The sequence below is a fragment of the Meles meles genome, chromosome 18, assembly GCF_922984935.1.
Source record: "Meles meles chromosome 18, mMelMel3.1 paternal haplotype, whole genome shotgun sequence".
NCBI lineage: Eukaryota > Metazoa > Chordata > Mammalia > Carnivora > Mustelidae > Meles > Meles meles.
The window spans coordinates 23,514,582-23,527,369 of record NC_060083.1 but is presented as its reverse complement, the minus strand read 5'-3'; the positions used below and the strand labels follow the sequence as shown (position 1 = coordinate 23,527,369).

Here is a 12,788-nt window from a genome sequence, read left to right as displayed (position 1 = left end):
GAACCTGTCCCTTCCATCCTCCGTGGTGCCCTGGCTTTGGGGCCCAACCAAGTAAGAGCGCTTGACACCGCTCTGAAAATGTCACCAGGGATCAGCAGGAAAGTAGTTTCCGGCAGTGTTTGTATGTAGAATCTGCTCTGTGCTTGGTAGTTGGAGGGCTTTCCGTCTTGCAATCGACCCAGCTGGATTTCAGGCCTGGCAGAGTGTCTGGAGAAAAACTGAGACTTGCTTTTCCAGTCTTTAGGGCTGCTTTCGTGGGATTACTGCCCTGATGTCCCGATTTCCAGAATATCTGGAGGCTGGCATCTCCTGTTTGTAATCTCACTTTGTCTCCTCCAGAGAATGTGCAATGGTGAAGAAGTCAGACCCTCTCCCGTGATTTTTTTTTTTTTTTTTTGAAGTGGAGGCAAATACAGTTAAAAAGGAGTAAGATCACACCCACAGGCATCCCTGGCTTATGTCCTCCTGACTCAAGGCAGATTTTGAAGGCCTGCATCTTCAAGCTATGACCCCAGCAGGGTTGGGTGGGGTGCAGGGGGTGCCCTGAGGAGGACCTAAGGGATTGGCAAGTTAAGACAGAAGATGAAACCAGGACCAACGTGCTCAGCATGTCTGGTATTGAGAACTGGCCCAGGTCCAGTCTTTAGGGACTGGGATTCTTTAGGGCAGAGTATACAGTAAGTGCTGCGTTAAGTGGAAGGAAGTTGAAAACAGATCCAGGGACTCTTCTGAGTTCGCCTCTTAAAGCTCAGTGGGAGAGGAGGCAAGGAGACAGTGCTCCGTAGGACAGGAAGGGATGTCTGGTGCCGTGCAGTCTGGTCCATGCTGCGAGGGCTGGTCCCAGAGGCAGGCTCTGGGAAATTTATATTAGGTCCAAGGTGGGACTGATCCAAAGTTAAGATGAAGAGGAGGCAGTGTGTCAGAGGGCCCTTCACTGGTTCGCCATCTCCGTTCCAGGGAGGGGCCTACGTGGTGAAGCTGCTGGAGGAGTACGCCACAGGCCCCGCGGTGCTCACCGTGGTCCTCATAGAGGCCGTGGCTGTGTACTGGTTTTACGGTAAGATGCTTCCCTCCTCCGGTGGTGAGCCTTTCTACACCAGCCTGTAGCCCCCAGAATAGAGAAGGGCTGATTTCATCCAAGAAAGCCGGGGCAGGGTACCAGACGTCCCCTCCCCGGGGGTCTGGAAAACCATGCCCGCAGAGTGGCTTCTTCAGAAGCAAGTCACCATGTCCTCCACACTCCGTGCCACAGATTCCCCTGGCTCGTGGGAGGACGCTGTCTCCTTGAGTTTAAATGTTCACCCAGTGGGTGCGGGCTGACCAGTTCCACAGAGCTCATCCGGGGAGGATGCTGGAGATGCTGTGGGGTCTGAGAGCGGCAGAGACGATGAAGAACCAGTGCATGGGGAATGCATTTGGAGAGGGTACAATATACCCGTATTTTACAGAGCTCCCCGCAAAACCCCAGGATAGAGTCTGGGAGAGCCTCTCCCAGGGAAGAGGCAAGAATGTTCCTGTGTGGATTATCTGCTTTGGTAAAATCCCCAGTTCAGCCCCTGGGATGCCGGGATACAATCTGAGAGGGGTGAAACTCGCAGCCGCAGAGAGAGGAAGCTGACATGGGTCCATCAGCAGGGCTCCTAATAATCAGTGCCCAGGATGACCTGGGCAATTGACATGAAGAGAACCAGGTTCAGGGGCTCCTGGCTGACTCATTCGTAGAGCACGGGACTGCTCTATTTTTTTTTTTTTAAGAGTTTATTTATTATTTAACAGAGAGAGCACAAGCAGGGGGAGCTGCAGGCAGAGGGAGAGGGAGAAGCAGGCTCCCTGATGAGCAAAGAAGTTCAATGTAGGACTGGATCCCAGGACCCTGGGACCATGACCTGAGCCAAAGTCAGATGCTTAACTGACTGAGCCACCCAGGTGCTCTGAGCGTGTGACTCTTGATCTCAGGGTTTGAGTCCCACATTGAATGTAGAGATTACTCAAAATAAAATCTTTGAAGAAAGAAAGAAAGAGAAATCAAAATCTGGGTTTGATCTAAGATCGATACCCACATTGAATGTAGATTACTCAAATAAATCTTTGAAGAGAGAAAGAGAGAGAGAGAAACCAGGTTCAGAGATACCTCTCTTAATCTCTAAAATCAAGAAGTGATTATTTCATCCTGAAAATGTATTGATTTCCCTAGTTTCTATGGTAATAGAACAGCCTTAGCCTATTTGTCATTACACATAACATGAAGAAGGGGAGGCCCCATATTTGAGTTGCACATGAGCCCAGTGTTTTAAAAAGAATCCCTCCTTACCTCCTCAGTGATTCTGAGGACAGAGTTCAGGGTACGGGCGTGGTTGTGGACCTTGCTGTTGCTGAGGCTCTCGGGGAATGGACTGCAGGGCACCCCGCCTTCCCGTTTCCAGCTTCTCACCAGTTGGAGTTCTCAGTTCTCACATTCACATATTTTTTATAGAAGAACCTTGATCTTGATCTGGCATGTGAGCAGGCAATCTGCAGTTAAAATTTCCTCTTGAATGTTTCCAATGTACGGTCCAAGTCCGTTTCTGTCATGTGGGGTCACGATTCCTAGATAAAATGTAACTTTCTTTTCTACAGTAACAGTAAAATCAGATGTGTGCTGAGATCTCAGAAGTCTAGTGCAGTGTGGGCACCAAGAGGGGGCTTTGGGTCCCTCCCCAGACGTCCACCTGTCCCGCCCACTCCATGTAGAAAGAACGTTGCTGGCTATCAAATGCAGTTTTGTGACAAGTCCCCTGTCCCACTTTCAGACCAGATTGGTGCCCCTGAGCCCCCGCCGTGACAAACTCCGGAGCTGCTCACTGTCTCTGAGGGAGTCCATGTCCTCCCTCAGCCGATCTCTCTTTCTCTTGCGGGTGACTTTAGGCATCACTCAGTTCTGCAGTGACGTGAAGGAAATGCTCGGCTTCAGCCCTGGGTGGTTTTGGAGGATCTGCTGGGTAGCCATCAGCCCTCTCTTTCTCCTGGTGAGTGGCCATTTCCCTCTCCTCTGGCCCCAAAGAAAGGTCCACCCCAACTGTTACATCGAGTCAATTGTACTGAAGTGTAGACAGATACAGAAGACTGTGCAAATCTCAAGTGTACCTCTCATTGCAACTTTATAAATCAAGCATGCTTTCGCCGCAGGAGCCATGCTAAAAAACAAAAACATGACCAGCCCTTGAGAAGCCCCTCTGGTGTCCCTCCCAGTCACTGTGCCCCCCAGGCTTCCCTGCTTTCTGACTGCCAGCACCGGAAGGGTAGTTGGGGCTTTGGTCCCTGCGGCATGTGCCCTGCTCGGCGAGAATGATAAATAACATTTATTGAACATGACGTGCCAGACCAGACTTTGTGCTAAACTTAGACCCATTGCTCTGTGAATCCTTACAACCATTCCACGAAGGAGCGTAGTCCTCATACGCCATTTTACAGTTAGGGAAATTGAAGCCTGAAGGGTCCCAGATCCCATGTGGCGTGTAAGAGCTCTTCAAGACCTGGGAAGGATTTCCTCAGCTGCTCTTGGAGGCCCTGGGAGGAGGGGTCCTTGTAATTTTGTATTCATTTTCTTCAAGATGCCCCACATGGAAGTCCTGACCTGAGTCAAAAGTAGAATCCATCTAATGCCCAAGACCTGGGTGAGAACATTCAGTTCCAAGCATTGCCTCTTTGTGTTCAGAGCTCACCCCCCCTGGCAGCAGGCGGCCCTGCTTACCTCCCGGGGTCCCTCCGAAGGAGACACTTGCCCCAAGATGCCAAAGCTCCCTGCTCACATCCCAGCTGTGCGCCGAGGCAGCCCTGCGTAAAGTGGCTCCGTGCCCGTCAGCAGGGATCACTCTGCAGTTCTTTCATTTAACTGTAACTTTATCTTGGAGGGAATTTTTTATCTTGTAGAGCCAGAAGGCTTGTTGGACTGGTCCTTCCATCCGGCTCTAGCCTGTTAGGAATGTCTGGGCCAAATATTTTGTCTTAGGGACATCTCTGGCTTTGACATAGAGGTCATTGTTCCTTCCCTGTCTTGTTTGAAACAATGGCAAGGGGAAATCCCTTTGTGTGTTCTGTTCTGACTTGCCCTTTGTTTGGTACTTTTTGTGCCCATACATCTGGACATGAACGTATAAGATGAGCATAAGTTCCCTCTTGCCTCTGTGATGCTGCGTGAGTCTGCCTGTACCCCAGAAGCCTTGCTTGACTTCCATTCCCCTGACCCCCGCAGGTTTCCAAAACCAAAGCCAACCATTGCCCTGGGCAGCAGATTGTTCTCCGTGCCCAGTGGCTCTGGGGAGTGCTCTGGGCTCTAGTGTTCCCCTAGACTTGGCCTGGTAGTTCTTATTACCTTATCAGCTCACTGGTAGACTAAAAATACGTGTATATTTTTCTTTAAAACTTTAAAATTCGAGTTAGTTAACCATGTAATGTTTAGTAGAGTAGAAGTTAGTGATTCTTCACTTGCCTGTAACACCCCGTGCTCATTTCCACAGGCTCCCTCCTTAATCCCCGTCACCCAGCGCCCACCTCCCACCCCCTTCCCTGCATCCACCCTGTTTGTTCTCTATCCTTAGGAGTCTTTTATGGTTTGCTTTCCCTTGCTCTCTCTTTCCCCTTCCCCTATGTTCATCTGTTTTATAAACGTCTTTTTTTAAAAAATCCAGGAGATTTAGTTGTTTTCCATGAGAGCGTTGGCATGAACCGCCCAGCCTGCCATCACTAGACGCAGTTCTCACACAGATGGATTAGTAATTTACGTGATTGCCTGTGCTTCTTGATAATCTACTTAAATCCTTTCATTTGGTTTTCAAAGGAAGAGGAGAGTTCCTTGAGGGACGAAGCTCTGTCTGTCTCTCTACTTGAGTGTCCCCCACTCAGTAAGGAAAGGATGTCCAGGGCTGGGATTCGGGAGAGGCAAGTAAGGCATTCTGCCACAGGTGTCAAATTGAAGGGGGGGAGGGGCTGTGCCCAAACTACTCAAAACGACTACATTTTAATATAACACTTTTTAAAAACCAAAATTAATGCAGGAAAGTCCCCAGTCAGCAGATTTCAACATTTTAAATAAACACAAGGCCTGACCTGGACTTGCATGTCTCAATTCGCTCACCTTACCCTAATCTGGCCCTGTCAGATCTTGTCTTTTTAAAAAATATTGCACTGAAGCATTCCCCCTTGATGACTAAAATCGACTCAACTGTTGTGCCCAAGGTGAGCGCCTCACAGGCTCCCCCCTCGTCCTGGCCCCAGGCTTTGTAGTACTTTCATCTTTGTGAGCCTCTGGCTGTCTCAGTGAGCTCCCATGCCCAGCAGAACTCACGCACAGACTTGGCTGAGGCCTGTCACCCCTGACCCCTGCGGTGTTTGCTTTTACTCGCTTCCTCTAAAGGCAAGTGCTCCAGGGCCCAGCGAAGGGGAGGCAAATCCGTCTTCCACTTTTGGGTCCCTGTACCAGATCCCTGGCTCTGCGCTTTTTAAGGCTGCCTTCGGTGAACAAGGAGTAGCTTACTAAAAGTCTTCTTTTTCACTGAAGCCAAATTTCAGAAAAAAGAAAATATTTATGAGCAGGGAGAGGCAGGGCCGTCCCTGCATGGGGTGTGTCCGGAGTAGCGCACACTGGCTACCACAGGAGCCTGAGGCCTCTCTGAACTGGTCAGGATTTCACACACCTGACGTGAAGATGAGAGGAGTTACAGAAGGGAGGCTCCTCACGGCGTCTGCCGTGTTCCAGAACTAGCTCCCTGAGTAGCTGGGTCCAGGGGTGAGGACAGCGAGTCCTGAGAAGGGTCTGCGTTGGGAAAGCTTTCTCCCAGACTTAGGATAACACTGTTGGGAAGATGGATGTGTGTTTAACAACTTCCCATTTTATTACCTGCAGACAAAGAAGAAAAGATATAAATAGTTGTTGAACTACACAAATAGTTTACATCACTGCTTTCTTTATGACTATGGAGTAATAAAATAAAATTAAACCAAGAGCAGTGACAATTTCGGCCCTGTGGTTACTAGGCAGAATCTGGTGTTTACGCTCTCCCTCTGGAAACCAAATGAAGTAAGAAAACCTATAAACTGAGTGTTGGGAACACACCGTGGTGTTTTTTGCGGGGAGGTATTTTCACGCGAATTTTCTTTCTCTTTCCACAATTCCAGTCATGATGAGGGCCGGGGTGGGTGGTCACTTGTGGCTGAGACATGTTGTGGCAGGGCCATGCCTATAGAAACCCCAGGCTAAGGCTCTCAATGCAGAAAGCAGAGACCTCAAGAAAAGAGGGGACACATATACCCAGGAGCCCAAGGCCTCTCCAGGTCTTGAGAACCTTAGTATCTCTCCCGGACACAGGTAACTTCCATCTGACAGCTGGGAAATGCAGGAGGAAATGAAAACAGAACCTAGAGAACTGTAGGGCCCTAGGACTGGCAGATGCTGTGGAGAGGCCATCCAGAACATTCTTCCACTGTCTGTCAAGACGGGGCCCAAACCACTTTTCATAGTTGCCAGTGTTTTTCCCTTTGCCCCAAAGGGATTGCTTTAACACCTCAGAAACAACGTTCTGAGGCCTTGGCATCCTCGCTCCAAGGGTCGAGATGGGGGTGGAGAGGAAAATCAATACAAGCACCTGGCTGTTTCCTGGTTGCAGCTCGGGCTCAGCAATGAGTGGATTCTATGCGTCAGAGTTCAATCGAGGATCTCTCACATTTGGGGAATTTCCTGAAAGGATCCCAGCTTTAGCATCTGGGGTCCGTGGTATCAGAACCGCCCCTATCGGCAAGGATGTCGTTACGATTTGTAATGTTTCTTGGCATTCCGGTTCCAGTTCATCATCTGCAGTTTTTTGATGAGCCCGCCCCAGATCCGACTTTTCCAGTATAACTACCCTCAGTGGAGTATCATCCTGGGTTACTGCATAGGGACCTCGTCTTTCGTCTGCATCCCCACATACATAGCGTACCGGCTGATCGTCACTCCAGGGACATTTAAAGAGGTAGGTGCTTGTGTGTGTGTTCAGACTAGTAATTGTTTGGGGAGAAAGGGATTCTCTGGTTGTGCTCTGTTCAGAGGAGATGAGTCCCCCATGTGAAGCTCACCAGTTGGCTCTCAATCTTCTATATTTATCTGTCTACACCAACGGGCGACCTGTAATGGCTGCCACTCCCAGGAGCCTTCGATGCAGTGATGAGAGAGAGAGCTGGTTATTTGCGTGCACCACAGCTTGAGCTGTGTATAGCGTTCTAAACTTCTCAGATGACCACTTTGCCTTCTGCTTGCCATCGGGCATGGACATCAGATCTGTCACGTCTGAAGCAATACACATTTTTTATGTTTTATCACAACCTCATTCCTCCCCAAGGGCCTTGGACCCTGGTGTTGCTTGAAATACACACTCAGACCCAGAACCGTTGAATTTGTTCCTTTAAATCATCCTTTATTGCAGTCCACTGGTTCCACTGATTAAAATCCAGAGGTCATAGTCAGGGGTGATCTGTTTCTTAGATTGTCACCTTGCAAAAGGCCATGGCCTGGCAAATTTTGAGAGCAATGGTAGTCTGGCAACTAGAATGTTACCAAAACAGGGAAAACAAAAGTGGGCCTGGCATTTTGGGAGATCAGCAGCCAGAAGGGCAGCAGCATGGGTGACTGGGGACTAGGACACAAAAGTCAAAAGTTCTACATTTGTTGTTCATTATACCATTCCACCATACATCTTAGTGCTCTCTGCTCTTCCTACACAACACAGCTCCCCTCAAGACTAGTTGGAATGATCTGCATCCAGTTCCCAATTAGCAAGACTTAATTCTGCTTATCAGTTACAGCTTACTCATCTATAGGGAGGGATGGTTTGTGAAATTGTGTTTTCAATGAACTGATATGTCCAGGTAGCTGATGAGGGCTGGAGCAACTTCTTTTTAAGGGGATTTCTGGCATGAGACTTCAATTCTTGAATGTTAACTTGATTAGGAACACAAAATATACAGTTTTGTTAATGTCATTAACTATGCAGATGGAACTATTTGAATTCCATAGGCCCTGCTCCATAAAGAGGAACAAACTCCCAGAATCAGGGAATAAAAGATTGAAGGACTGAAACCAATGTAATATTGTGTAGGAACTATACTCAAAAAAAAAAAAAAAAGAAAGAAAGAAAGAAAAAGACTTTCATTTTCAGTGCAAAATATAAAGGATGAGTAGCAGAGCTTCACCTACAATCCATAAATCAAAAATGCTTTCAGATCCAATTTTGCCCACTTCCTGTACATACTCTCAGCCATCAAAAATTTTACTAGGCAGCTTCATAAAGATTTTTCTAAGCCGCTGAATTGCTGCTGCTAAGTTTTACATGGTGGGCTGTATATTTCATACCCAAGCCCAGGTGTATTTCAGATCGTCTTAAAGCTTCTGTGTATCTCAGCTGTTTCCAAACTAAAAACTCCTAAAGTCTTCCCTGTAATGAGTCCGATGTCAACATGAGTTTGCTTTAGGAGTGATGATTTAAATCATCACATCTTTTTAAATTTTGTGATAATGTGTACCTTTGTATGAACTAACCAGTACTTCTTCACAGGCAGATTCATGAGATCAGGGACATCCTAGCCATTGCAGTGGCTGCGTCCACATCATGCGTCCAGTGTGTGTGCAGGGTGCAAGGAGCCTGGCTGGGGCAGGGGCGCGGGGGGCAGGGGGTGGACAGAGTTCAGCATTCTCTCTGCTCCCTGAGCCGTGTGTGGCCACAGGAAGCCTCCTTGGTCCAGAGAAAAAGATTTGCTTTCCCAGGTCCTTGAAAGCATGTTATACCCCAGTGGAGGTTCTACTGAAAGTTCATCATTTTCTCCCATTAATATTACAATGATTTTTGTAATTAGTTGACAGATGCTTATAGTTCCTGAATATGTCATTTTTAAAGTTGTATTTATTTATTTAAGTGATCTCTACACCCAACATGGGGCTCAAACTTCTGACCCTGAGATCAAGAGTCACAGCTTCCAACTGAGCCAGCCAGGGGCTCCCTGAATGTATCATTTTTATCTATAGTTGGGAACAAATAAATTGGGAATGCCTTTCTTAAGGAAAGTCAGTGAGACTATTCCCACTTACTAGTAAATGCCATTAAAATGCTATTTAAATGTTTTCATATTAATGTTGAAATATTTTTGCAATACTGTTAAGTTTTAATGAATGTTTTTAACATTGTATTTTCTTCCCAACAGCGTATTATTAAAGGTATCACTCCAGAAACAGCGACAGAAATTCCCTATGGGGACATCCACTTGAATGCCATATAACATGCTTCAGTGAGAGGAAAATGGCTTCCCAACAACCTCTTCCTCTGGTTCTGACAAGTCATGCCTCGCCTTCTCCCCTCTCAGTGAACGAGTTTCCGGCTACCCCTGACAATGGAAGGGCCTTCTTCATGGAGAGACTGTCCCAAAAGACTATGGTGCCCAAACTCTTATGGCCTCCAAGTAGTTGTTTCTGGGAAATCTCCTGGACATATCACCATGTTAGCTCTATGACCAGCTAAACTGGACTATTTTGGATGTGTGAGAGTGTGTATGGAGGTGATGAGAGCCACCATCTAATCAGTTAGGATTAGGTTTAGAATCAAGTTTGTACAAGTGTCCTGCATCATTTCTTGTTATGATCACTGGTATCTGACGTCCACTTGCTTCTAAAGGTTTCACTGTTGATGAGTGCATAAACCACGTAGGAGAAAACAGGGATGCTGTTTTGCTAGCCATATATTTTCTGAGTAGCATAGAATTCTATAGCTGGAATCTTCTAGAACCCTGTAACCCGTGTGCCTTTGTGGAGTCAGGAGAGGAAGATGTAGAAACTAAATGGAAAAATAATGTATTCATGTGAGCATGTGTGTCTGTGTATACTGTTGTTTCAGTGTATCCTTCTCTCTATTCCAATACTTTGGGCCCATTACAAACTATATGAATTTCCTCTAATTTTTCTTACATTAACAATTCCACCTACTCAAATGTGTGTGTATGTTATTATAAGGGTATCATTGCCACCTCTGCCTTTTCCAATGACACACTTCAGAGCACACCTTCCTTCATGGGCCCGTGTTTAGTATTTGCTGCACTTCATTGCCGTCTTCCTGTCTCTGCCAGCTAAACATTCAGGATAATGTTCCGCAGGCAAATCTGGCCCATTTCATTAGTGCCTGAGGCTTGGCCGTAAACCGCTTGAAGGTGGATACTGACAGATGCTTCTTCGGTGTTCAGGTGACCATCTCATTTAAGCTGTTTCAGATGACCTGGTTTGACTGCTCAGGTTACTTTGATTTGTGAAGAAGAGGATTAAATCCAATTCTTGCTTACAGGGTATAAAGGTTTGGTACCCTGACCTTAACCAAGGTTGCCCTCAATCCAGAAGTTAATTGGAGATTCTGGATTAGCCTTAAATGGAATTCCCCCAACCCCTCCTGGTTGACTACCAGGATTGTGAGCCCTCCAGATAATATTCAAGATTGAGGCTAAACTAAGTAAGGCTAATTGGAAAAGGGTCAGTTAAATGAATAACCTTGCATTCCACATAAAACCTTGAATACGGATCAAGTAAATTTGACCCCGGGTGGCTTATGGCTTTCCAATGCGTAAGTAAAGAAGTCAATTTACCTTGTAAGATTTCCTCACCAAAATCTTAAAGGGAATAAACGTAGTCAATGATAAAAGGACTCAATCATCTTGCTGCACATCATTTCAGTCCTCTCTATATATAGCATTTAATTCTAACAGCCTTATAGAAAGAAGACCCATCTAGCAGAGACTTGGTTTTATCCAATTATAGATCTTCCTCTCTTGGCTTCTTTCCCCCACAATCTCTGCCCCAGCCATCTTCTTGTATTCTCCCTACATCCTTCTATTTCTGATTCTTTGCTTCTCCCAGCAGGATATTTTCCTTATAGAAGTGAGCTGCTGAGAAGTTTCCCAAAATATTAGAGGAAAAGAGTAGAGGGATTAAAAAGTCCCTCACTGACCTACCTTCATTATCTTCACTCTTTCATTCCTTCATGCTCCTTATTTCCATTCTCTTCGCTTTCTAGCATGCTGAAAGGAGAGGGGTTGTTTAAGGGGCAGCGTAAGTCAGTGGTAACTAGCTTTGCAAATTTAAAGAACTACTTTATGAAGATATTCAGATATGGATTCTTTCTGTGCCACACACACTTATGCATGTTCCAAAGACATCATTTTTAAAAAAGCACTTTTTCAAACAGAGTTCTGCCAAGCCAGGTGTTGAGGGAATTATATAGGTGTTTTGAAAAGTTTTCAGACTTCACCGGACTTAAAAAAATAATGAAATCTCTGTTCTGCACAGTTTTCATTTACTTGTCCCTATTTATCAGTACTACAATGGATTTTTTTTTTAAAGGAAAACTTAGAAGTAGGTAGATGGACTTTAAAACAATCTTTTAAAGACGTTTTACATCTAATGTAGTATTTACATAAAAGTAAAAAATAAGATGGAATTGAATTGTAAAGTTATTTCACTACTGAAGTTAATTTTTTTTCTGTGATTTTATTAGTGAGCAACACCCAGGAAAGAGGCAATATAGAAGATAAAGGCATGGAAGGCAGCCAGGGGAATTCAACTGATTAAGGTTGTTTCCTATATTGATAAGCAATGAAGCAAAGAATTCATCTCCCTTCCAGAAAACTTACAATCTATTTAAAATTTATTCCATTTGTTGTTTAGAATGCATATGATTGGTAGCCTAAATTCATTGCCCTGGCTGCCCCATCTGACAAGCACAAAGTCAACACAATAGCTCCAAAATCAACTAGTGAAAATCATATCAAATAATAAAATCTAACAATAAGGCAAGAAAAAAATGTCTTTTGGTGAGATGAGTCACCCTCTCACCATCCTCTTTTTATTAAACTTGTTAATTTGGTTAATCTCAAAATTTAAGCTTAAATATGAATTTCCATTTAACCTGTCCATGCCATCCCCAAGCTTGAAAAGGGAGATTACTCTTCTAGAAGTAAGGATACTTCTCTCTGATAAGTAGGAAGGAGTGACCTGATACGTTCTACCTGTTGTGTAACTGATTTGGGTTTCACCGTCAAAGCGAGGCTTAAAATTATGGAATGCAATGGTTTAACTGTGGTGTTCTTACCCCATATCTTAGTGCTTAGCTACAGAATAGGACAATCCAAGGCTGGTTCCCTTCTTAGCATATGTCTACTCGTAATCAACAACTGGTGCATAAAATACCAGAATTGTTCAGAATGATGGTGGTCATTCATACGGCAGCAATCAGAGAACATTTTCCACCATCCCTTTCTCCATTCCTTTTTTTCTTGGTTCTGGGGCTAGTGGGGAAAAGCAGTAGGTTCCCCAGAGAGACTATGTTACAACCTGTCATTCCATAAGTAATTAAGTAATGTAATAAAAGCGAAATAGTCCTATGCTCAGTGGGAAGAGTTATATACTTTAAAGTCAGCATGGAAGGGGATGGAGCAAGATGGCAGAGCACTATGAGACATAAATATCATTGGGTCCCAGGAGTTCAGCTAGTTACCAAACCATTCTGAATATCTACAAACTCAACAGGAAATTAAAGAGAAGAGCAGCAATTCCAGGAACAGAAAAGCGACCACTTTCTGGAAAGTAGGACGTGCAGAGAAGTGAGTCAGAGGTGATACATGGAATGATAGACTGCGTAGGGGAGGGGCCAGCTCCCAGCACCATAGAGCAGCAGAGCACAAAATTGGAACTTTTAGAAGTCTGCTATCCAGGGACATCACTCTAGAGGCTAAGGAGGGATGGAGCC

The 12,788-nt window shown here is 45.4% G+C and overlaps 1 protein-coding gene across 4 annotated transcripts in view; it reads left to right on the top strand.

Moving 5' to 3' along the window:
- The window catches only part of SLC6A4 (solute carrier family 6 member 4), a 31,224-nt gene extending 21,355 nt beyond the window's left edge, over window positions 1-9,869 (top strand). For all 4 annotated transcript variants that reach the window (XM_045986174.1, XM_045986176.1, XM_045986175.1 and 1 more), the window contains exons 11-14: window positions 958-1,057; window positions 2,905-3,005; window positions 6,819-6,986; window positions 9,208-9,869. In XM_045986174.1, the coding sequence (XP_045842130.1) occupies window positions 958-1,057; window positions 2,905-3,005; window positions 6,819-6,986; window positions 9,208-9,282 (444 nt within the window). In that variant the 3' untranslated portion in view covers window positions 9,283-9,869. The remainder of the gene's footprint in view (window positions 1-957; window positions 1,058-2,904; window positions 3,006-6,818; window positions 6,987-9,207) is intronic.
- The last annotated feature ends 2,919 nt before the right edge of the window (window positions 9,870-12,788 follow it).